Source organism: Pleurodeles waltl, chromosome 1_1 (genome assembly GCF_031143425.1).
Source record: "Pleurodeles waltl isolate 20211129_DDA chromosome 1_1, aPleWal1.hap1.20221129, whole genome shotgun sequence".
In the NCBI taxonomy this organism is placed as follows: domain Eukaryota; kingdom Metazoa; phylum Chordata; class Amphibia; order Caudata; family Salamandridae; genus Pleurodeles; species Pleurodeles waltl.
The window spans coordinates 81,668,842-81,693,137 of record NC_090436.1 but is presented as its reverse complement, the minus strand read 5'-3'; the positions used below and the strand labels follow the sequence as shown (position 1 = coordinate 81,693,137).

The 24,296-nt window shown below is 44.4% G+C and overlaps 1 protein-coding gene across 1 annotated transcript in view; it reads right to left on the bottom strand.

The window, feature by feature from the left end:
- LOC138266830 (BOS complex subunit NCLN-like) overlaps positions 1 to 24,296 on the bottom strand; it is a 198,718-nt gene that overhangs the window by 17,546 nt on the left and 156,876 nt on the right. The window contains exons 7-11 of the mRNA XM_069215554.1: positions 22,060 to 22,148; positions 16,197 to 16,336; positions 13,748 to 13,929; positions 11,697 to 11,784; positions 455 to 493 (exon numbers count right to left, since the gene is read on the bottom strand). Coding sequence (XP_069071655.1) covers positions 455 to 493; positions 11,697 to 11,784; positions 13,748 to 13,929; positions 16,197 to 16,336; positions 22,060 to 22,148 — 538 coding nt within the window. The remainder of the gene's footprint in view (positions 1 to 454; positions 494 to 11,696; positions 11,785 to 13,747; positions 13,930 to 16,196; positions 16,337 to 22,059; positions 22,149 to 24,296) is intronic.

The window sequence follows — 24,296 nt, the reverse complement described above, 5'->3', positions numbered from 1 at the left end:
TTGCCGCTATTGTCCAACCAACTGTCAAGGTGCGCTATGTTGTAAATACGGCACAACTATGGTGTTGTTAGGTGGGGCAGGGACGAGGCAAGAAAAGTGCCACGTCGGGACCGATGCACCACTTTCTTGTAAATGTGCCCCTATGTGCCTAACTCCAGATGTGTATTTATTTTGGAATGTGCTAAAATAATAATTACATTTGAATCTTTGCAGATGTCCTAATGCTTTGTTCTCCTGAAGGTGATAACTACACAAACTTTAACCTTCCTCGACGAAGACCTAAAGAACCCTTCAAGTGTTTTAGTAATATATTCCTTCCCTCCCCAACCCACAAAACTGAAGGTGCTTCCTCGCTACCTGTGTGAAATCTGATGACCATTGCCTTCTCTCGCTGCACCACTCATAGTCTGATGTGGTACAATGGAACAGTATACGAAGATGGCAGAGGACTTACCTGCTCTCCTTCAAATACCTGAAGATTCTCTGGAATGTTCTGAAAAGACACAAAGGAACCATCATTGTTCTTATCTTCCTGTCTCTGACTGCTAAGGACATGTCTAAAAATGGGACCATAAATTAAATTCATGAAATGAAATGCATATATTTCACGTCGATTGCTCACACTATCAACACAGGGTATGTGTAAACATCCATATTTCATCACATACATTCTTTCCATAATAAATGTCATATCTTATTGGTTGTTTGGTTTCAACTAGATTACAATAACATAAAATGCAATTCATTAGACATATTTACACATGCAGACATAATTGAAATAGATATTTTGTTTACAACTATGGACAAGCTCCATTATTTTTTATTGCTTCTACACACTGTTTCATCATGATTGTCAGGCATTGTTTCTCTGACTTTCTCAGCAAAAATTGGTGTAGAGTGTTGCCGTAATTACCCTCTGGACCCCTGCACCAAAGTCTAAGTATTGTCTATGCAACTGGTGCATAGTCAATGTACTGGGCAATGGGTTAATATTTGACAGTCCTCTTTTTGTCAAGAGCCTTATTTTTATTGTGCCAATTGGTGCAACTGTGCACCATGGGTGCCTACATACTTACTTGAAGATAGGAAATCTTGTTCAAAAAGAGTAGCGATGGACAAGCAGGTCAATTTAGAATTCAGGCATTGAAATATCAAATTAAATAGATTAGGAATATAGCCTTGGATTTGACACAATATTTAATAAGGAACCAATGAAGTTTAGTTAGACAGATAAGTAGAATATAGATTTTTTTTATACCATGGAAGTTACAACGGCACCATCCTGTATGATTTGCTGGGAGAACTTAGGCAGCCCAAATATATGGCATTGTTGTAGTCTTGTCAGGCAGTTATTGCTGCCTCAACTACAAAACACTGACAGTTTGGATGGAGAAGGAGCAAAATTTTCCACAGCATCTTCAACAGAAGTCAACATATAGTGGGAACCTTGATGATTTCAGGGGTGACCGATAAGGAAACAGTTGCACCCACAATAAGAACCTTTGTTTCCTATGAGTTGTGTTCAGGTTTACAGACTACTAGTCAAAGACCTTCAGGAGGCAGGACTGGAGGATATATGATGAATTTCAGGATGGTTTATGAAGGTGGACTAACAATGTAGATGTAGAAGCAGAAGCCATAGAAATGGATTAATACTGCTGGTGGGGAGGCACATAGATATTAAAGAAAGCTCGACTTAGGGATGAGCCCTGTGGCACTCCACGGGGTAAATTCCTGCATTCAGAACAGTAAAGCGGCAAGGAAGCAGCCTGGCTTTTATCAGTAAGGTAAGCAGCAAGCAATCCCAGCATAGAGAAGATGACCCTAATTAGCTATATGGTCTCTGGCAGGTTTCTCTCACTCCCCCTCTAGGGAGTTATGCTCTTTTAGATGGGGAACATTAGTGGTCAGACAAACCTATCACAGAATCTCTTGTCTGGGAGTGATAATAAATGGAGCTCCACCCTTTTACCCCAAATCAAATATTTCACTATCGTATGATTACATATTTTTCAGTATATGTCTACAAATCATGTATATCAAAATGATCATAATTATTATAAATAACTCAGCAGAAAAGGCAAAGGTTAGATAAACCCCAATCATATTTCATCAAACATACCTAACCTCTTAGCCTAGTCCCTTCTCAAAATATCTTCAAATTGTTAGCCATTTAACTTGTATGGCTGTACTGATTTACTAAGCTCTATTTATGGCAAGTAATGTATATTTTCTTTGCATACCTTATGCTGCCATTGGATCAGCAGTCGGAGTTCAGCCCTTCAGCATTTCTCCTCAGCAAACAGTCTAAGGGCCTGATTACAACCTTACATCCCATGGAACTTGTAACACAGCGGATGGGATATCCCTCACATTTGGGACAGAGTAATCCCTTCCGCCAAGGTCGTAATCTGGCCCCAAGTACTTCTCCCCACCCCTCCGCCGATAACTTATATACCTTTATCACTAATGATGCTTTATGGAGCGAGGGGGTCTATTGTGTTCGGCTCCTGTTTCGCAACAAAAATCTAAAAAACATTGTCCATTTGCAAAAGTATATGGAAGTTACAGAGGTGATGCTAATTTAGCCTTCTTCCTTCCAGTATGAATCTCTTCAAGAACATCTCCCCTAGCAGATACACTTACAATGCCTGCACCAATGAAGTGGAAAGTTTTTCTTCACTGTCTTGTTGGTTTGAATGGTGTCAAGAACACATCTGTTAAGTACGACAATTCAACAGTCCCCTTTTCTAGGCCCTACACCTATTACACACATTATTCAATATTATGCAGTCGTATTTCCGTTCAGTGAGGCCTGTCTTGCATATAAAATGCATTATCATTACACAAAGATCCTACCACAGACAACACATTCGCTGACATTTATTTGACCTCTTCTTGTATGCTGACTTTAGCACCTGTAATTTTCCTATTACTTATATTGTGTACTGCAATGGTTCCCAACCTTTTGACTTCTGTGGATCCCCACTTTATCATCACTGGAACCAGGGGACCCCGATTAAATCATTATTGGAATCCGGGGACCTCCCACTGAGTCATTACTGAACCCTGGGGTCCCAGGTCTAAAAACTGTCGATGACTTGAACCGCAAAACAATACACAAAAAATACTGAAACAAGCATTCCATTAAACATACACAAATGATAACATGTTTTATTTAATTTGCAAAGAAATAAAATAAAAAATAAAAATTTAAATTTTAATAGGAAGGTTGGAGCTTTTCTAAATTCAATGTAAGCCAGGTCCATACTATGTTCTGTTTCATGCACCTGCGCTGCTCCCACAAATAAATCGGAGGATACTAATTTAATTTTTAGCCTCCAAATTCAAATTCCTTGACCTTTAAAGTACGTTTTAAAATTTTCAATTGCACATTTGGTCACTTTATTTATATAAACTTTATGAATCTGTTCATATTAGTTAGTTTTTTAAGCAATATGAAGGGGTAGTAAGGGTGAAGGTAACCGCACTCCTAGGAAAGTGAACACAATTTGTAAAATTGTTGTACAGTAGAATGTGGTGCAGGTGATCAAAATGCTCTACCACCCATGAGCACAGACCAAGTGTAAATCTTTACACAAGTAATGATAAACAAAAACAGACCACCGCACACAATGGACAACAATACGACACAAGTCTTAACACTCCGTAATGTATGGTTTCTGTCGGATGGATGAAACAAACATGTACGTCATATGATGTCTTTATTGTAGACGAAGTTACATTCAGTAAAAAAGAGAACATCACTGCAAACACAGCCAACACGTGTTTCGTCATGCTGGTGACTTTTTCAAGGCTATTTGGGCGAAGTGATAAACGGCGAAATCAATATGTCAATCACAAAGTAAAGTAAATCTTTGCGTCTGTAAGTAGGCTACCCGGTATCAATAGTTCTCGCTGGAAAAAACGTCCAAGGTCGATGAAGGGTAACCAGTATAATGGACCATGATAAGTCCAAGAACAAATTCGTAATCCAGACAAGTGTCTTAGACCCGAGTTCTGTGGTAATCCAACAAGCAGTCGCTACCCCTTCATATAGTTTTTTAAGCAGTCACAGTGCACTTATATGGGATGCCAACTCTCAGGACAGAAATACTCTGCTGCAGAACAGTCTTGTAAAGCAACAGCACCCTTTATCCAGGAACTGGCTACTCTGAGCGAAAAACTGATTAATTGAATATTTAGCAGTGCATCTCTGTGCACTTTATTTGTTATATTTACTAGGCGCCTGGCTCGTATTGGAAAAGTCCACTTGCGCCACTTTATTTTGTTTATGAGTTTTAATTTTAGATATTTTATTTTTATTTGTTATTTTATTTGTGCATTTTCATTTCTAGTAGGGGTGGTGCCTAGGACGTTTGGCGGCGACACCACTTCCATGTACTGTAAAAAAAAAAAAATACATATAGGGGGCAGAGTAGGGATAGCCTATCCCCCTAGGGCCAATAACGTAATTTTTTTTCTTGGCGCAGAGGATCCGTGCATCCGAAAAAGAAAATGAGCTCCTGCACTTTTTGATTATGAGCCCCCCAGGGTTGGCCAGACCCGGGGAAGTTGTTTTGTTTAGTTTTGTATGGTAGGGGGTGCACGGATCCTAGGGCACACACTTTGCAATAAAATGCTGGCTTCCACCAGCACCCAGTATCTGTGCTGGCTGGGGAGCAGGCCAGAGCTGCAGGGACTTTGGGGCTTTCGAGGAGGCACCCAACAATTTTGGTGATGTGGGTCCCCCAGAGTGGGCTCTATGTTACCTGCTTTGCAAAAGAGAAAGGAGCTGCTCATTTATTATTCACTGCTTCATGCAAGGAGGGCTTTTCCTTGTGGTTCTCCTAGAAGGGGTACCAGCAACCTCTTTTTTATGTTGAAGGGCGCTGCAGGTCGTACAGCAGCCCTCAGCAACATTAAACAAAAACAAAGTACATCTCCTTGGTCACTGAATCCATGGCCCCAGGAAAGCTTACCATATCTTTAAAGCACTTGAGCTGAAGTTGTATACTCTTCAGCTGGAGCGCAGGATCCCCTCGTGGTTTGGTGTAGGGCTGCACATTGTGGCTTGAAAAATATGTCACTATTATTAGATATTGCAATGTATGAATTTATTAAATATCTGTTTGTTTATAGGTATTGGTGACTTTTTGACAAAGCCAATAGGTCTGCTTTATATATGTTGATGTTGATAAAGCCAATAGGCCCACTGCTTTTTATATTTTGGTATTTTGACTCTTTAACAAAACCAGCAGGACTGCCTTACTTAAAATGACACTTTTTACGCTATTGCACTTAAACTGACATGGGGGTGGGAGCCAGGCCTGGCCACAGGCAATGGACAGCTTAATTTACATTAAAAAACATAGAAATTCACTGAAAAAAGGTTAAAGTGAGGTGATAGTTAGGAGTTATAATAATATTTTACTTTACCCGAACAAAACAAACCCTTAGAAATTCAGTGAAAAAAACAAAGGTTAAAGGGACATTATAGTTAGGCTAAAATGCCATTTAAAACATACACAATCACTTAAATTCACCAGTTATACTTAACTCAACTAACTATAACTCACTCCCTAAAGTAACTAAAACTTGTGCCTTTGCTATGCACTGCTAATTACCTCCCATAATACATCACGTGTGATGTGTTCTATGGCAGCATTGATAATATCACTGCAACATCTGACATCACATCATTAATGACAACACTGTGCATGGAGGTGGCACGAGTTATAGTTACTTTAGGAAACAATTTATAGTTATTTGACATAACTATACCTGGTGAATGTCAGTGGTTTTGTTTGTTGGTTGTTCAGGCTCATTTATTATGTACTGCGTCTTCATGGAGCACCTCATAATGCCTTGTGAGGGCTATTTACATATTTTTTGTTTTTTGGTGATGTCCCTAGAAGGGACAGGGGGACTACCAATCTTTTATTTAATGTTGTGGGGGACTGCAGGAAGTTCTGCAACCCCCCACTAGCATTAGAAAAAAAGTAGGTATGAGTCATTGAAATCATGACCACAGGAGAACCCACTATACTATGTTTTTTAAGTAGTTACCAGACTGGAGCTTTTGCTCTACAGATGGGGGTAATCAATCAATCAATCACTCAATCAATCAAGAAATTTGTAAAGCGCGCTACTCACCCGGAGGGTCTCAAGGCGCTGGGGGAGGGGGGACCGCTACTGCTCGAACAGCCAGGTCTTGAGTTGCTTCCTGAAGGAGAGGTGGTCTTGGGTCAGACGGAGGTGGATGGGGAGGGAGTTCCAAGTCTTGGCTGCCAGGTAGGAGAAGGATCTTCCTCCCATGGTGGCTTTTCTAATGCGTGGCACGGCGGTGAGGGCGTGGCTGGTCGTTCGTAGCTGGCGGGTGGGAGTGTAGAAGGTCAGGCGGTTGTTAAGGTACCTGGGGCCGTGGAGGGCCTTGTGTGCGTGGGTGAGGAGACGGAACGTGATTCTCTTGCTGACGGGGAGCCAGTGCAGGTCTCTCAGGTGTCCGGAGATGTGGCTGTGTCGGGGGATGTCAAGGATGAGGCATGCAGAGGCGTTCTGGATGCGGTGGAGTCTTTTCTGTAGTTTGGCCGTGGTTCCGGTGTAGAGGGTGTTACCGTAGTCCAGTCGGCTGGTGACGAGTGCCTGGGTGACCGTCTTCCTGGTTTCGGTGGGGATCCATCGGAAGATCTTTCGGAGCATGCGTAGGATGTTGAAGCAAGATGATGAGACGGCGTTGACTTGTCTGGTCATCGAGAGGGAGGAGTCCAGGATGAAGCCTAGGTTGCGTGCGTGGTCCGTTGGTTTGGGTGCGCTGCCTAGGGCAGGGGGCCACCAGGAGTCGTCCCAGGCCGAGGGTGATGATCCAAGGATGAGGATTTCCGTCTTGTCTGAGTTCAGTTTCAGGCGGCTGTTCATCATCCACTCGGCTACGTCTTTCATCCCTTCGTGCAGGTTGGTTCTGGCGGTGGCTGGGTCGTTGGTGAGGGAGAGGATCAGCTGGGTGTCGTCGGCGTAGGAGATGATGTTGAGATTGTGTTGGCGTGCGATGGCTGCGAGGGGGCTCATGTAGACGTTGAAGAGGGTGGGGCTGAGTGATGATCCTTGTGGTACGCCGCAGATGACTTCGGTGGCCTTGGATCTGAACGGGGGGAGGCGGACTCTCTGGGTTCTTCCGGCGAGGAACGAGATGATCCACTCTAGTGCCTTCTCTTGGATTCCGATGTTGCTGAGGCGCTGCACTAGGGTGCGGTGGCAGACAGTGTCGAACGCTGCAGAGAGGTCCAGGAGGATGAGGGCTGCTGTTTCCCCGTTGTCGAGCAGGGCTCGGATGTCGTCAGTGGCTGCGATGAGGGCGGTCTCGGTGCTGTGGTTGGCTCGGAAGCCGGACTGCGAGTGGTCGAGGGATTCATTAGTCTTGAGGAAGGCGGCTAGCTGTCTGTTGACGGTCTTCTCAATGACTTTGGCAGGAAACGGGAGGAGCGAGATGGGGCGGTAGTTCTTGAGGTCGGTGGGGTCTGCTGATGGTTTCTTCAGGAGGGCGCTGAGTTCGGCATGCTTCCAGCTCTCCGGGAAGGTGGCGGTGTTGAAGGAGCAGTTGATGATGTCCCGGAGATGGGGTGCGATGACGGAGTCGGCCTTGTTGAAGATGTGGTGGGGGCATGGGTCGGTTGGTGATCCGGAATGGATGGTGTTCATCGTATGGATGGTGTCTTCGGAGCTGACCGGGGTCCAGGCGCGGAGGGTGGTGTTGGGGGGCGTCGGTTTGGTGGTTGGGTGCGTGGTCTGTGCGCCGAAGCTGTTGTGTATTTCGGCGATCTTGCGGTGAAAGAACGAGGCGAGTGAGTCGCAGAGGTCTTGTGAGGGAGTGATGTCGTTGTTTCTGGCGCTGGGGTTGGAGAGCTCTTTGACGATGCTGAAGAGTTCCTTGCTGTTGTGTGCGTTGTTGTCTAGTCGTTCTTTGAATGCTGTCTTCTTGGTGGTGAGGATCAGCTGGTGGTGTTTGCGGGAGGCGTGCTTGAGGGCGGTCATGTTGTCTGTAGTCGGGTTTTTTCGCCAGGCTTTCTCGAGGGTGCGGCAGTTCTTCTTGGAGTTCTTGAGGTCATTGTTGAACCAGGAGGCTTTCTTGCTGTTGGGCCTGATGGGATGGGTTTTCAGAGGTGCGAGGTTGTCAGCGCAGTTGGTGATCCACTGTGTGAGGTTGTTGGCTGCTTGGTTGGGGTCCGCTGAGCTGGCGGGAGGGTTCTGGTTCAGTGATGTGGAGAGCTGGTCGGTGGTGATCTTGTTCCAGCTCCTACGGGGAGCCTGTTGTGGGTGGTGGTGAGTCGTGGTTCTTCTGAAGCTGAAGTGGACGCAGCTGTGGTCTGTCCAGTGGAGTCCGGTGGAGTGGCTGAAGGAGATGTACTTGCTGGAGGAGAAGACTGGGTCAAGTGTGTGTCCGGCGTAGTGGGTGGGGGTGTTCACCAGTTGCTTGAGTCTGAGGTTGGCGAGGTTGTCCAGCAGGGTGGTGGTGTTGTTGTCGTTGTTGTTCTTCAGGTGGAAGTTGAGGTCCCCTAGGAGGATGTAGTCAGCGGAGGGGAGGGCGTGTGGGCTGATGAAGTCTGCGATGTCTTCGCTGAATTGTGTGCGGGGTCCTGGGGGTCTGTAGATGAGGGTGCCTCTGAGTGTGGTCTTGGGGTCGGTGTGTATCTGGAAGTGGAGATGTTTGGCGGCTGTGAGGGCGTCGTCGGAGTTGGTCGTGATGCGGATGGTGTTCTTGTGGACGATGGCGATGCCTCCTCCTGTCTGGTTGACGCGGTCCCTCCGGGTGATCTTGTATCCGTCCGGGATGGCGATGGCGATGTCGGGCGCTGAGGAGGCGTTCATCCAGGTTTCTGTGAGGAAGGTGACGTCTGGAGATGTAGTGTCGAGCAGGTTCCAGAGTTCCACGGCGTGTCTGTGGATGGAGCGGGTGTTGAGCAGGATGCACTTCAGGTGGTTGCTGCTGGTGCTTGGCTTGGCGGGTGCGGTGCGGGTCCAGATGCAGGAGAACTTGCATGATTGGCAGGCGAGGGGTCCGTGGGTGCGTCTTGGGTCGGCACGGCAGCACCCGGGGATCCGGCTGGTGTTGAGTGCTAGTAGGGTGGCGGTGTCGTAGGTCCGGCGGGGAGGCTGGCAACGGCTGGGGCCAGGGGGTCTGGCGCTGGGCGCGGTCCAGGCGCGGACGGGCGCAGACGGGCTTGCCTCCATATGAGGGGAAGAGGGAGGGAGGAGCAGCTGGGAGGTGGGAGCGGGGCGGTCAATGGGGTGGAAGGGGGCGGAGCTACCGGGACGCGGCGGCGGGAAACCGGGCGACGAGGGGGAGACACGGCAAGGCGAAGGAAGCAGGAAGGAAGGGAGCACAGTCAGGGCGAAAGGAAGAACAAATCAGGGCAACTATACCAGGGACACTGGCGCTCGGGCACAGAATCGGAGGACACTGGCGCTCGGGCACAGAATCGGAGGACACTGGCGCTCGGTCACAGGAGGCAGGCAGTCAGGGCACGGCAGCGGGAGCGGTCACACTGGGGGCTGCGTGGCAGTGAGGGGAGCGACCTGCCTGGGAACCAGGGTCAGAGGTCGCTCTCTCTACCGCTGCGCGGCCTCCATATGAGGGGAAGAGGGAGAGAGGAGCAGCTGGGAGGTGGGAGCGGGGCAGCCAATGGGGTGCAAGGGGGTGGAGCTACAGGGACGCGGCGGCTGGAAAACGGGCGGCGAGGGGGAGACGCGGCAAGACGAGGGAAGCAGGAAGGAAGGGAGCACAGTCAGGGCGAAAGGAAGAACAAATCAGGGCAACTATACCAGGGACACTGGCGCTCGGGCACAGAATCGGAGGACACTGGCGCTCGGGCACAGAATCGGAGGACACTGGCGCTCGGTCACAGGAGGCAGGCACAGGCAGTCAGGGCACGGCAGCGGGAGCGGTCACACTGGGGGCTGCGTGGCGGTGAGGGGAGCGACCTGCCTGGGAACCAGGGTCAGGGTCAGAGGTCGTACAGCGTTATCCCGGGGGTGGTTCTATGGCTGTGTTTTATGTGGCTCAAAGATGTATAAAAAAGATACAAGGCCCTATTGCGGTTGTTTTTAAAATTGCATTCTTAGGGCTGATGTTAAAAGAAAGACTCTGAGACTTTTTAAAAATATATATATATATATATATATATATATATATATATATATACTGACTGTTTATTTTCGCAATTGTCCTCCCCAAAATGTAATAATAAAAACTACGTAAAAAGAGTCAGACATTTATTTTAATAAAACTTTACTAAACAACCCCTTGAGATAACTATAAGTCTTCAGTGGTTTTGTACAATTAAAATGACTGACATCTTCACCTAACAATAACGTCACTTTAAAATTGGTTTTATCAGCGACACACACACACACAAACACAAAATCTTTTTATTTTTTTACAAACATGCATTGGTAGGAAGCACCATATTTCCCAGGAAATCATTAAATAATGGAAATATTTCAGAGTTCTCTGTGAATACAGGTTTTTCACCATAAAGACGGGCCCCAACCAATTCTGCAGAGCTTAATCATTGTCAAACCCGCTAGATTATCTGAAAAATGCAAATTATGCAGCACATTCTCTGTGAAATCAGCAAAGTGCATGATGTAATATGTGGCAGATGCCATAATTATGTGCTAAAAGCTGCAGATACAGAATGTGGTAAACACACTAGCCCTTATTGTTAGCCATTGTTTTATCAACAATGTATTGAAATTTAAACAAAAACATTCAAATTCCAGTCACTGCCCAATGTTAGCTGCTTGAAGAAAATAGCTTTTTCAATCTAACTTCCCCAAAATGAACATGCAATATTAAAATACGTGCAAGTAGCATGTCTTATCGTCCATACTGACATCTCAGCAACATTGTGGTTTATGATGTTACCAAAACCAGATTTTTCCAAATTAAACAAAGTTACAGTTGGGCTCTTCATATTAAGACATTATCACATAAAATAAAAACACACACACATGCTCATAAACACATATAAGGAACTCGTTCTTATGCAGTCCCTGCAATGTAATGTGGCGCATGAGAACGGGGAGTCGCACAAGGACCAACCAAAGAGCAGTAGTGCACAGGTATGGATCAGAGACGTTTGGGGCAGAGACGGTACTTTATGAAAGCAGAGAGTGTACCAGTAACTTTCAGAAGACACGGGGACCATGGCTTGCACAATTTGAGCTAGAATCGAATGGGCACATAAGCATTATGAGAATGGTAGGGACTTAGTCATGGGGAACACACTGAAGCTGGACAGAAGTCACTGAGAGCACAAATTTAAACCTTATGTCAATCAAAGCATAACTTTACCCATTAACCTCACTCAAGCTGGATAGATGGCATGGGCAGCATCAAAGGGCCAAGCTGCAAGTTATCCATTCTCTTCTCTGCTCACAGAAAGGTAGCAGGTACCCTGGTCAATTCATGATGTATGAATTTAGTATAGACCAATCTTAAAGACTCCTACATGGTTGCTTTAAGTTGATATATTCTGGATTACTGTGCAAATAATAACGCAGTGTTGTTACAAAGGCCGACAGACTGATGATTCTATGGTCAATCCGACTGCTGAACTTCCTTGCCATTGGTTCCCCATTAAGAACACCCCATCTCCCTGAACACTGTTTCACCATGGAAACAACCATATGCTTACCTTCCTGGTTAATTTATACATGAACCTCACCAGGCTCTCCGCTAGTATCTCTGCATTCCTCTTTAGCCGCTGTATGTCAATCTGGGACCTGAAGAATATATGTATGTTAGAAATTAGCTCTTTATGCAAGGGAGGAGCATTTACAAGAACATATCTCAAAGATATAATAAATTGACAAGTCTCAGGACAGAGGACAGGGTGTCACTAAATAGGGTGTCATGGAATCTTAACTGGAAAGCATTACTTTACTCATAGGTTTTGCTAAAGAACAGAGTAGGGGAGAACACACATTGAACACTGTACAGAAAATGTGAGTATTTGTGAAGGCTCTTGTTTGAATTTGCCTCTGCTATACCCTTCATGATATCTGTTGTTGCCTTGCCTGAAATGTTAGATCCCTATATAATGATGGGGATGCCATCCTGTATATATGTGAATGTGAAGATGAGTTGGAAGAGGAACTGGAAAGGAAGCGTCTTAGCTCTGTGTGGGGCATCTGGACATATACTAATCCTCTATATGTTTCTACTTTATAAAGGCACTACCTACATGAACACCAGAATCTGACTTCTTTCTACTTCTTTATAGTCCTACTTGATGGGACATTGTATTGTGCATCACAGTGAGTCTTGTAAGCTTTCCAAAGAGGTAGGGATATGGTTGGCTTATGGACACAAGAGCAGAAGTATATGTGTGCTATATATGGGGGCAGCCTCATACCACCTGTAAGTGGAAGCCTTCTGTCTTGTGCCAACGTTTTCTTATGTGGTGCTCGTCTATCCAGAAGGTACAGGCCTAACCTTTTGTCAAATAAACTAACTTTAAAGAGCATGGATTCTTTATCTGGAGGATCATGTAGTAAGGTGCAACAAATACAATATCAAAATGTTTCCAATATGCCTGCACGCCAGTTAACTAAATTTAAATCGGGCCATAGCAGAAGCCTTAGTTCTGTTTCTGTACTTACAGTATGCTCCGAACTCTGTCTTGTAGTAAATTGAAGCCGCCACAAAAGATCCCTGTCCTATCTGTTTTAAAACAGTTTCAGAGCTCCACTGAAGGCCAATCAAGATTAGCACTTAGCTCTTCAATTGAACAAAGCATCATAAGTAAACTTCTAAAGCTGACATTAGTCTCTCTTATCTTAATGAAACCTGGACCTGGTTTAAATGTTGTTAGACATGTGGTCTGTAGTTGGCAGTGGTATACACCCTTGTTCAAGTAGGGACAACAATCCTAGTCAGGGTAAGTCACACACAATCCCAATTATCCTGTGCCCACCCTCTGGCACTGAGCAGTCAGGCTTCATTTAGAAGGCAATGTGTAAAGTATTTATGTAATAAATCATACAGTAAAACAGTGAAAACACCACAAAAATACACCACGCAGGTTTAGAAAAATAGTTGATATTTATCTGAATAAAATAAGGTCAAAACGATAAAGATTCGATAAGCACAAGTTGAAATATCGCTTTTGCAGGTTTAAAAAGAGTCTTAAATCTTAGAAATCAACAGTTGTTTCTTGATTACACAAAGGCACACATGTACAAAGCATTTTTCTAGTCCCTGTTCTCTGCAAAGGTTACAATTTCATTGATGGTTTGGACAATCAATGCAGCAGGATTTTCATGACAGACTTCTCTATCCTTGAGGGATGCTTCTAGGGCAATGCTTTTCTGAGCGGTGCTGCCTGCAGGGTGCAGACCACTCATCCTTGTTGGAGACAACCTTTCACTCTAGGCTCATTCCAGTAGATGGAATAGCTCACTCTGGCTCATGCACACTTCCCACTCTCCCATCCACCATTCCCCCACAAGTCGCAGGCAGGTCCTGCGCATAGAGTCCATCACATTACTCTCCTGTTACTTGCTGATACCAGTTATCTTTCCTCCTAAAAGGCCATGTGCCTCACTGCAACGGAAGGAGGCCAATGACAGTGCTCACATTCACCATACTCATAATGACGTGCACACCAGTGGACCTAGTTGCAGCACCCCCAGCTCACATATTCTTTAGGCAGTGGTAGCCACACCTGCAAACGCAAAGGCTCACCTGGTGTCCAGGATAGTGTTCTTAAGGCCGTGCCTGTGGCTGTCAAGGTGTGACATAGTGAACGCCGGGATCCTGCGGAGGCTAAACTGCTCGTGTTCCCAGCCGAGCAGCTCCTCTCCCAGATTGATCTTTTTATGGACCACTGAAAAGTTCATGCTCTTGAAGGGAGGAGAGTTCATAACCTGAAACGATGTAGGAAATATTAATGAAAACACTGCATCACTAGTCCATATCATGTCTTTGTTGTGAGAGAGAGACTGGTATAGGAGGACATCATCACCTGAGCTGCCCTAACTTCAGGGGTGGCATCATGGTTAGAAGATGTGCATTTTCATAAGATGAAAGATGCCCTTGATACCCAGCATATGATGACCATATTTAGTATTTGATGCCAATAACAGGTATACAATGGCTACACCACCCATAATTGCAATGTCACACATATGATAGTGATGCACACTGGGCTGACTTCAAGTTAAAAACTGCCCCTGTATTTTCCTAAAGTACAACTTTGGCCATTAATGATTTTTCCCTCTCTCTCAGACTGTTGCAAAAGGGCACAGCAAAGGGAGCATGAAATTCATTTGTACAAATGAAAGCAGAATTTAATGAGTTGCGTGAGTAAAGACTACGCGATTCGTCAATAAATACAGTGCTCCTTTCTTCCACTACAGATCTTAAGTCAGTGAGTCTGACACTTGTGTTATTGTGAGTCGAAAAAAAGAAACTCAGATCCATGATGAACGATCCATTTTACTGGTGGTGAGCATTATACCAATATTGGACGAGTCCTGTTACAGCAGAACATCCATCCTACAAGACTTTATCTGCTGCTTTGTGATAATACACCCTAAGCCCATATGGTCTATTAAGTGGCCAAAGCTGAATATCCCCCATCCAATACCAGTGGCCATGACATCTGAAGGAAGACTCCTGAATCTGAACCTCTTGCTGCCAGAGTCTAGGAGCATCATGGGCTTCAATCGCTTCCACAAGGCTACAGCCTTCTGTTTCATTGTTCTCGAAAGTTCTCCCCGCCTTCTTAGGGACTAATCAGCAAACTACACCATGGAAACATGTTTCTGGTCATTATATTCTAGAAGAGCACAAATCAGTTTTCTAGAATCCCTCTTTCCCTCTCCTCATACATACATTCAGAGCACTATTCCGGCCATATTCCCAGGAGCAGTCCAGTCCCCTTATGTGAGTTACACGTTTTATCAAGCAAACCACTCTGTTGTTGTCAAACTGAATATATGGGAAAGCTGGTGTAATAATTCAGTACATTAACATGGTTGTGTTGGCATTGTTTAAATTTGTCGGCCAGATCATGAAAAGTTGATCTTAAAACTTGCCAGCAGTTATTGAATTTGGTGTGCAAAGTTACATTCATTGAAATACCACTGGCAAGAATGAGAAATACATCATATTGTGCCATCACTGGGCAATTCAAATGCTACAAACCACAATGTGATCGATGGTTGGTATGCTTGAATTAATTGCAGCTACTGGTGACCTTTCAAGACCACATTCCAGTTTATAATTTTCACCAACCATAACATACCAATATAGACAGAGGCCCACTTTGTGCAAATCAGTATTGACCCTGCTCCTCATGGAAACAGCCTATCCCGAGCTGCCAGCCATGGCCCCCTCCAGGAGAGAACATAAGCAACCTCAGATCAGTTTTGGCCTTATTAGTAGGGGATAGCTTGACTCGTATGGCACATTGATCATGGAAACCATTTCCGCCATAACTGCAACAAGCAAAAAGGTGATGGATGGAATTCCTGAATTTATCCCAGCCACTTGGGCCACGTTACAGTCCATCATTTTACAACCACTACATCATTCTAGACAAAGGCCTGCCTTATGCAAATCAATACTGACCCTGCTTCACACGGGAACAGTCCACCCCAAAATGCCAGGTAAGGTCCCATTCAAAAGGGAACACAAGCAACGTCAGACCAGTTCAAATGTTACAGCAAAAATCTATGTATATAGTGAATACTGCTAACAAATTCAGATGCTTCAACAAAAAACAGCTTATGTGATCATGTTTAGTGATTGATCATGTTACAGCACAACAGGAAATTAGGGTATGACAAAAGCTAAAAAAATCACACAACTGCATATTAGAACAACCCATATGACGGATTACATTGTAGCAAAGCTCGACATAGCTCTCCATCCTCTAATGACGTTGAACATTTTTAAAGTTAAGTGTTAGCCATGGTCATATGTGGCTTCTAAAATTCTAGGTTTCAAATGCAGTGTATAATCTCTTCCTTCACCCTTCCATTATCCTCACACGAGTGGCTACTGATGGCATCATATAGGGCAGCCCTCTTTTGAAATGCAACCTGAATGAACAAGTTACTTAAAGGCCGTATCTTTTCCATTTTGTCATGTTAGGACTTTAAAGGTGGCACAAAGGCTGCCAGTTTACCTCTTGAAGCGCTATCATGAAATCCCACTGAGCCGTTCCTTCTTTTGGTGGCTTTGAAGCATGTAGGTAAAGCGAATCACCATTGGCTAAAGTGTCCACACATAGAACAAAGGCCACATTGTCGAGGAGTAAGCTGGTTTCTGAAAGTGACAGGAAGTAGAACAAACTTTAGGTCAAATAACACACTTTCAGGCATGACAACTTATCTTGCTATACAGTACTTACGACCTGATCTAGAGTTTGGGGGGCAGGGTACTCCATCACAAATGTATCAGAGGACACTGTCCACCAACCCTTTGGTCTGCTCGCTGTGGTCTGAGTCAAGCGTACTGTCATCTTTCCGATGGTGGGAGAACTCTTACCCCAGTAGCCCTTCAGAGTGAGGACATTGGACCGATGCCCTAGTTGGAGCACAAGGTTTGAGGGTTTTTTCCCATCACAGACAGGCATAAAATCATGACAACCACATTTTGGGGGAAAACTCAGAGGCTGAGGGTCACTCGTTTTTTTTTTTTTCTCACAAACAAACTCCTGCTTTGGAGGTTTGTTTCTGAAAAACAAAAAATGTTTGGGGAACAGCCAGCCGCCAAACAGACGGCGGCCGGCCACCAAACTTGTAGTGCCATCAGAGGGAGTGATGGCGGTACTCTAAAGGCACAGAGATCACTGCTTGGCCAGTGGTGATCTCTAAATCTGGTGATCAGTAGCTCATCACAGTGGAGAACGGAATTTTCCCCATCACTCTTAGGTACAGCAGGCCCCCAAACTGTAAATCACGCCCCTAATCTGTGCTGAAGCTTGTACATGCTGGGCATTTCTGGGGCCCCTTAGTGAGGGACAAATGGAGGTGGCAGACAGATAACAAGGCAGGTATCTGAAGTAAGTGGCCGTACAGCCGTCTCGTCACTCACCTAGCACTGCATGCGCAGGAGGGTCATTAGCAGGAGCAGCCGATCCTTTAGGGCGGAGGGGCCATGCCCCCCCACCTTTTGCCCCTCATGAAGAGTGCCTGTCAGCCTGAGCAAAGGTCAGCCTGACAGACACTCTTCATGTTCAGCTCAGGCAGCCAGGAGCGAGACATGCGCGAGTTGCGCAGACTCATGGCTTCCTGAGCTGAACTTTGCTGGGCTGAAGAGGTCACAGCTCTTATGGGCGTGACCTCCTCGGCTCAGCAAAGGTGCCTCGAGGCCCTCCCCCTCGGTGAAGAGGGGAAGCGTCACCCATTGACTCCGACCTGGGCGCTTCAGGTTTAAGCCCTGAAGCCGCAGGGCGAGTGTCAATCAGTGACACTTTGTCACAGACTGGGGAGGGGTCAGAAGTCTCACTGACCCCATCCCACTTTGTTACGAAGTTGGGACTGCTACCTTCCCTCACTGGGTGACCGAAGGTCAGCCAGTGAGGATAGGCAGCAGTCCCAACCCTCCTGGGACCTCCGACCTGAAGGTAAGTGTGTGTGTGTTTCTTTTAATGAATGTTTGGAGCATGCGTGTATGTTTGAATGTTGATAAGTGTTGTGAATGGCTGTGCGTGCGTGCGTGTGTGCGTGTGTGAATGAATGAGTGTGCTTCCTGCCCACCCCCTCCCTCCTAAAATTGCCGGCCGCCATTAGTAACCCTATCCTCACACAGCGATTCCACCACTCACCCCGATGAAAACGGGTTAGCGGGCTGGAAGCAGGCAGGGCAGGGTAGGGTAATTACATATGTAGGGTCAGGTATGGAGTTGTGGGAGGCAAGTGCTAAAAGAGAGCTCAGGATAAGACAAGCGGAGAGTAAGGAAGGGTAGGGACAGTGAAGTAGAGGGAAAGTACATTGAAAAGAATAATCCTCGAGGCACCTTGCGACTAGTACAGGCAGGCTGAACAAGTAGTGATGGAGAGTTTGCATTAAGGAATAGGATGTTAGTGGGTCGACTGGTTATTAGTGTTGCATTTTGGAAATGGAATGGTGGGTTAGAGCCTAAAGGGGTCTGTAAGGTAAAGGAGTGTGGGGAAGGGCTAAGGTTCATTGTTAGGGAGTTGTGGGGTACATTTAGTATGTGTGGTTAGGCCAAAGGTTCATGTAATGAGCGCTCTGCTTGCTTCCAAATAAAGTGGCCTTTTGCGCAAACAGCCCAAGAGTCAGGAGTCGTTCTTCTTGCTCTGTGGCTCTGGTTCACGCATAGTGGGTCCCACCTTTGGGGTCAGTCCTGCTCTTCTGTGCTACACATCACCTTTCAGAGAGAGCAATCAGTGCTTAGAACATCTCTCCTTTAAGGCATTCAGTGGGCCGTGATGTGAATTTTCCCTCTGCACGGGGCCAACTCTTATAGAAAAGCTAAAACCACATTAGTTTTGGAAGCATATGTCTATGGTTTGCGTAGTTTCAGTCATTTTTTGTGATTCATAACAGTAACAGGCAGATGCAAGAGGGAACTCGGGTACAACTCTCAGCTCTAAGGTTGTTTACTGCAATATTAGTAAACAAAGTTAGTCAGTAGGACACAGGTGGCAGACAGAAAAACACTAAATAGGACATATGTCTGGTCCTCGTGTTTTACTGCCTCTAGCTTGTGGTGATAAATGGCCAAAATAAAGGGTTCATGACCCTGTTGTTGAGTTTCCAGCTAGAATGAGTAAAACCCCCCAGTTGAATTTAAAAAAAACACTCAAACGTGAACAAGGACCCGGTGTAAGTCGAACAAGTAACATCTACGTTATCAAGCATATCTGTGTCCAGTTCAACTACTTCACCTGGAGTAGGATAATTGGTGTCTAGTGGGGGCACAGTTTTGGTGATCACTTGCGGTCCAAACTGATCTCTACATTTTTGCTCCCATGGGTCAACACCCTTTTGTTGACTGAAATTTTCCCCAATGCGAGGTTTCATGTCGTCCTCGGATTTCTGTGGATCTTCTTGTAGGTCCCCAGTACAGAGAAAACAGACAGGGCTACCACTAACCCCTGTTGGCTAAAATATGATGCATGCAGTGCTTAATTCGTAAAAATGTAAGTGCTGGGGCCCTGGTTAGGAGGCCATTAGTGATTGCGTCACCCAGTGCCCCTACCAGTGCTGCCAATGACCACACCAATACAATTACTAACCATCATACCCCTACAATTGTCACAATTCAAATGGTTCCAGGCCCCCAAAGATTTAAGAATGGTTTGGGAAGCAGGAATTAGTCATTTTTAATAAATATTGAAATAGTAAACAAATGTTGTTGTTCTCATCTCTAATTAGACAAACACCGCCACCATGTGGCAGACTGTCATAAGTGCCGGAGTTGACAATTAAGTACCGGTGCCGAGCACCGGAAACCACCGGCTCACATTAAGCACTGGATGCATGTCACTCTATTGAGATTGCTATCAAACCTTCAAGGGGTCTTGCAGGGACATTTAAACACATGGGTTTCACTGTTCAGATACTGAGAAGCAAAGCATTAAAACAATTGTACACAAAAGGGTAAATAATTAAATAGTGTCAGGATGTAGCAAATTCATATCTATAGTTAGAAGCCAACTTAGAACACAAAGAATGACAAACATGGCAATTACTGCTGATACATTAGCACAGACCCCTACTAGAAGTAGTAAGTGACTATAATACCAAACAGTTCTGCAATCGTCTGTGAGAGTTAATGACCTGGCATGACCTGCAATTACAGTTTAACCCAACAAATGATACAAGTTATTTTTCTATTGGCAGCAGTATGCCCTCTCAGCCATATAAATTCCAAGTCTATCTTTTGGCCCCTTCTCCAAGCCAAGAAAGTGCTGCTTAGCATCGAGTGACCTCTCCAGAACACCTAAAAGCCAGCATTTCTATACACTGCTATATGAAAGAATAGCACAAATCATGTTTTCCACTTCCTAGGCAAATCACTAAGTAAGACAGTAAACAGGAGGTAAGAGTATACTTTTAATGTTGCAGAATGTAAATTACATGGCTGACTTCCTAACCAGACCATAAGTTGTTCATGAGATAAAGTTAATTTTCAAAAGGCTGAATGGAGGCAAAAACAAATATTACATTTCTCAAATAGCATGAACACTGAAAATACTTTCATAACAACACAGTGTAGTGAGATATCATACATTTGGGCAGGCAGCTAATGGTTAGAGATCTCAATATTTTGCATGTTGTGAAAGGTAGTGGCAAAAACTTAGAGGACCACAAATCATGGATAATGATGTGTGGAGTGAAACCTTTGGTCAAAGATTATGTATCATCAACGGCTAATACTCCCCAGAGGTCAGCTGAAGCTGCCTCCACACAGAACTTCAGCCAGCTACACTGTGTGCAAAACTCCTCTCCGTCTGTCAAGTCCTCATTGCTCTTTATCCCCTCTTCTCATTGTTGATCACTGCAGCAAGGATTTCAAATCATATACCAAACCTTCAATAGAGACAGGCATCAACAAATATTGGATGCCTGATGGGTCAGACTGGATCAATGAACCTGCACATTTATTTAAAGTCAAAATATACCTTCAAACCTGAAGACATGCACCTTAGTATTGTACTTGTCTTGGAATTATTTCCCAGGGTCGAAGGTCAGATCTTATCAAAGTCATTTTGCTTATCCAAGCCAGACTGGGTAATGGACAGTGCTTCTATTGCAAGGCGAAGGCCAGAAACAGAGAAGAAACTGAGGAGCGTGGGGGAAGCTTTATGGTACTCAATCTAAATCTATCTTAACTTTAGAAGAGATGACAAGCCCTCTTAATACCAGTTACCTAACTTTGCGTTTGGAGGCACCAGTGAGTGAACTTCACTTCTGGGGTTTAGCACTAACAGGGAATAAGTTGGTCACCACATCAGTTATTTTTGAGGTTTTGACTAATCTGACGATGGTGGCCAATGCAGGTATTTTCAGTGTTGTCGATGTTTTGGACCCTTCTGTAGCACATGGCACTACTGATCATAGCATCCATTTAAACCATCTCTCAATCACATGAGTAGATGGGTTTGCTTTGAAATGGTGTGTGTCTTTCCTCTTGGACCAGAAACAGAAAGTGTCTCTTCCTCCATTGCTTCTTCCTCAAATGACTCTCCAATCTCCCCAGCCCTTAGCCACTAAAATGTGTATTTCTCGAAAGGACCTCACAGTCACTGAGTCTTTCCAGCCTCCGTCTGAGGACGCAGGAGAGTCTGACTCATTACGTATGGCAAAGATACCAATATTTTCACCTATGTGGATAAAGATATGGAAAATGTGTCTATATACCTTTCCAATTGAATGGGGGAGTGCCAGAAGTGGATGGGCAGTCACTAGCTGAAACTGAACAGACATCAACAAGACAAAAATGATGATCATTGGTGGTGAGGAAAGACCTCTAGGGCCAACTGTTCAGCCCAAATTATCTTGGGATACAATCATGCATGGTCAAAGTGATAAAAATCTGAACTTCAAGGTCCAAGGTCCAACCTCTAATTTGGGCCAGTTTCCACTGCCTATTTCTGCCAACCTCTGTCATCTACCCTCTTGAATGATCTGCCTTCACCTGAGACTCAACTGTGATCACTCAAAAGGCATAGGAGGCCTACTTCTTCAGCTCAGCTTTTAATCAGGAGATGGTCAGTTCTTCTCCTGTCTCTGGTTGAGGCTCACCCCAGTCATACACAAGACTGGGCTTCTTCAATTCTCTTCAGAGAGTGTCAAGGGACAGGCATGGGATCTACCAGGGCTTCAAGGACACCTGAGCACTCCAAAGAGATTTTAAGGTTTTCTTTCATACTTAATCTGTTTTGTTTACTATGCGCACCCAGCTTGTTCCTCTCATCCCATCCTCTCAAGTACTCTGTTGTAGCTTTCAACAAAGACTTACAAAAAATAGTTTCCTCCACTGATAATTAGAATTGAGCTATCCCCTTCTGTACCTGAATGGTCCAGGTGCTCCTCCAGCCAGCGCTTGCTTCCTTGGTAATTGAATTTTCCTGCTCCAGTAAGTGCAAACAGAAGGTTGTACCTGACAAAGAGAAGAAATTCAACTTAAAATGTGTTTAATTAGGACATTCACTAAGTTGTACATTTACCTTGCCTGTTAATTTAATTGTAGCACACTTCAGCAATGTTTTATAAAGTTTTTGACTCAAGCAACAGTGGTGTAAAAGATTTCACACATCGCTTTGATGTTTCTTATTGCACATGCAGCTAATATAAAATGTGTGTTCTCCATGTGGCCAACGGTGCAAAATTGTATGTAATGTGGGCCTTTTATGGCCTTAAGCTTACCTACAAGAATCGATGATTACATTTATAAAATGCACTCATATATATAAGCTATAAAGGTGCTAGTGCTAGGTTGGGAGAGATTTTCAAAATCAGAAAGGTTTTTGAGTTCTCTAACAAATAAATTTAAATGTGTTTTACTTTTAGGTAATCTATAGCACAAACAAATTGTTATAGGAGTACATTCATTCTATGTCCCCTTATTTGATGAAATGTCTCCCCACTACTGTTTGTTCTTCATGGTATTTCATTTAAAATAAAACAGAACAAATTCCTGCCATAACAACCACAACAAGACTTTTCCAAGTCCAATCAAAATGCTCCCCACATACAGTGGCTGCTGTGTGATAGCCTGGGATATCTTTTTGTGGGAAATATGAGCTCCTGGAAGTGACATACCTAGTCTGTTTGGTAACTATTGAAAGGCATATCAGTTACCACTCTATCACTGCGTCAAGTGGTGATGTCACAGTGACGTGGCGGATCATCATGTAGATGCAGCCAGAAAGAGTTAGGACTTCTAGCAGAGCGGTATTATTGGTCTTTGTTGACTGCACCTCTGTACCATAGACACATTTATAAACATAAATAGATCCTCAAGAGATTTTTTCTTTAAATGACCATTGACAACTACATTGTTGGTATTATTATTATTATTATTTGCTAATATTATTAGTGTTTTTGTAGTGCCAACTGCTGGAAGGTGGCAAAGATGAGAGGCCTTAGCAGAAGAAGGCCAGATGGAGGAGGTGTGTCTTCTGCCCCCTCCTAAAGGCAAGATGTTCTAATATGAGAATTAGTTACTGTGGGAAGGGGGTTCCAAAGCTCAAGCTTAGAACATAGAAACATCTTCATTGTGCTTTCTAGTTCTTCATTTGTAGAGCATGCATCTTGCAGATGGTCTTTTAAATATGGCATGAAGAGGTATAGCACGTACAATAAGTGTGATTTGTAGGCAGGAGCTTTTAATCTTGTCATCTTTCTGAATCGAAACAAAGTTCGGGCACATAAATCATGTTGCTTGTGGTATTTTTGTTTGAGATTCGGTTATGGTGAGTGTCTGGTTTGAAGGACTTGCAATAATCAAGGTTTGCAACTAACAGAGCCTAGATGAGGTGGTGTTTGGTGTGGGTGGTGAGATTTGAGGCCAGACTCTGTGTAAGTTGATTTGGCAGGGCAATGTAATTAATACCATTGAGTTGGCTAGCAATAAACATCTGTTTTAATACCAAATAGATTTAAAGGCTAACATCAGCTTTAGAAATATGCATGTGTTATTATCATACTGCACAATATCCTCTTGTCTTTTATTGTTCTCTTAAGTCCATTAACTCTAGATACAAATTCATGTTGAAGTTAAGTCCATTTGAATGACAGCTGCTTCTGCAGCAAAGCTACCTTTTGGCTTTGCAGATCCTGTTGCTGCATTGCATCAGTAAAGAAAACTGTTGTTTCCTGTGCTGAACAGCGGCCATTTTTATTTAGCAGGACTGGGTGGGACAAGGAAGCAACAGATTTACATAGAGGGAGCTTTATGAAGAGCCTAGAGACGTAAACGCCAAGCAGCATATGGGGGAGAGAGAAAGAAAACCCATGTATTTCCATGGAATGCTAATACAGAAAAAAAAAGTAGTTCCCTGAAGTCAGTCGAGGAAGGATACAGTCATCCTATTTCAATACCCCAGGGCAGGAAGAAACATAAGAAGAGAAAGGAAAGCAATAAAAAAAGAAGAAATCAACTGAGACGGACAAGAAAGCAATGATAAGGAATGGGCTAACACAAACCTCACTCTAAGTATTGGTATTGTACACAATAGGGGCCATATGTCAGAAAACTTTTTTCCATAGACACAGAATGGGTAAAAACCTTTGCTACATCTGGCCC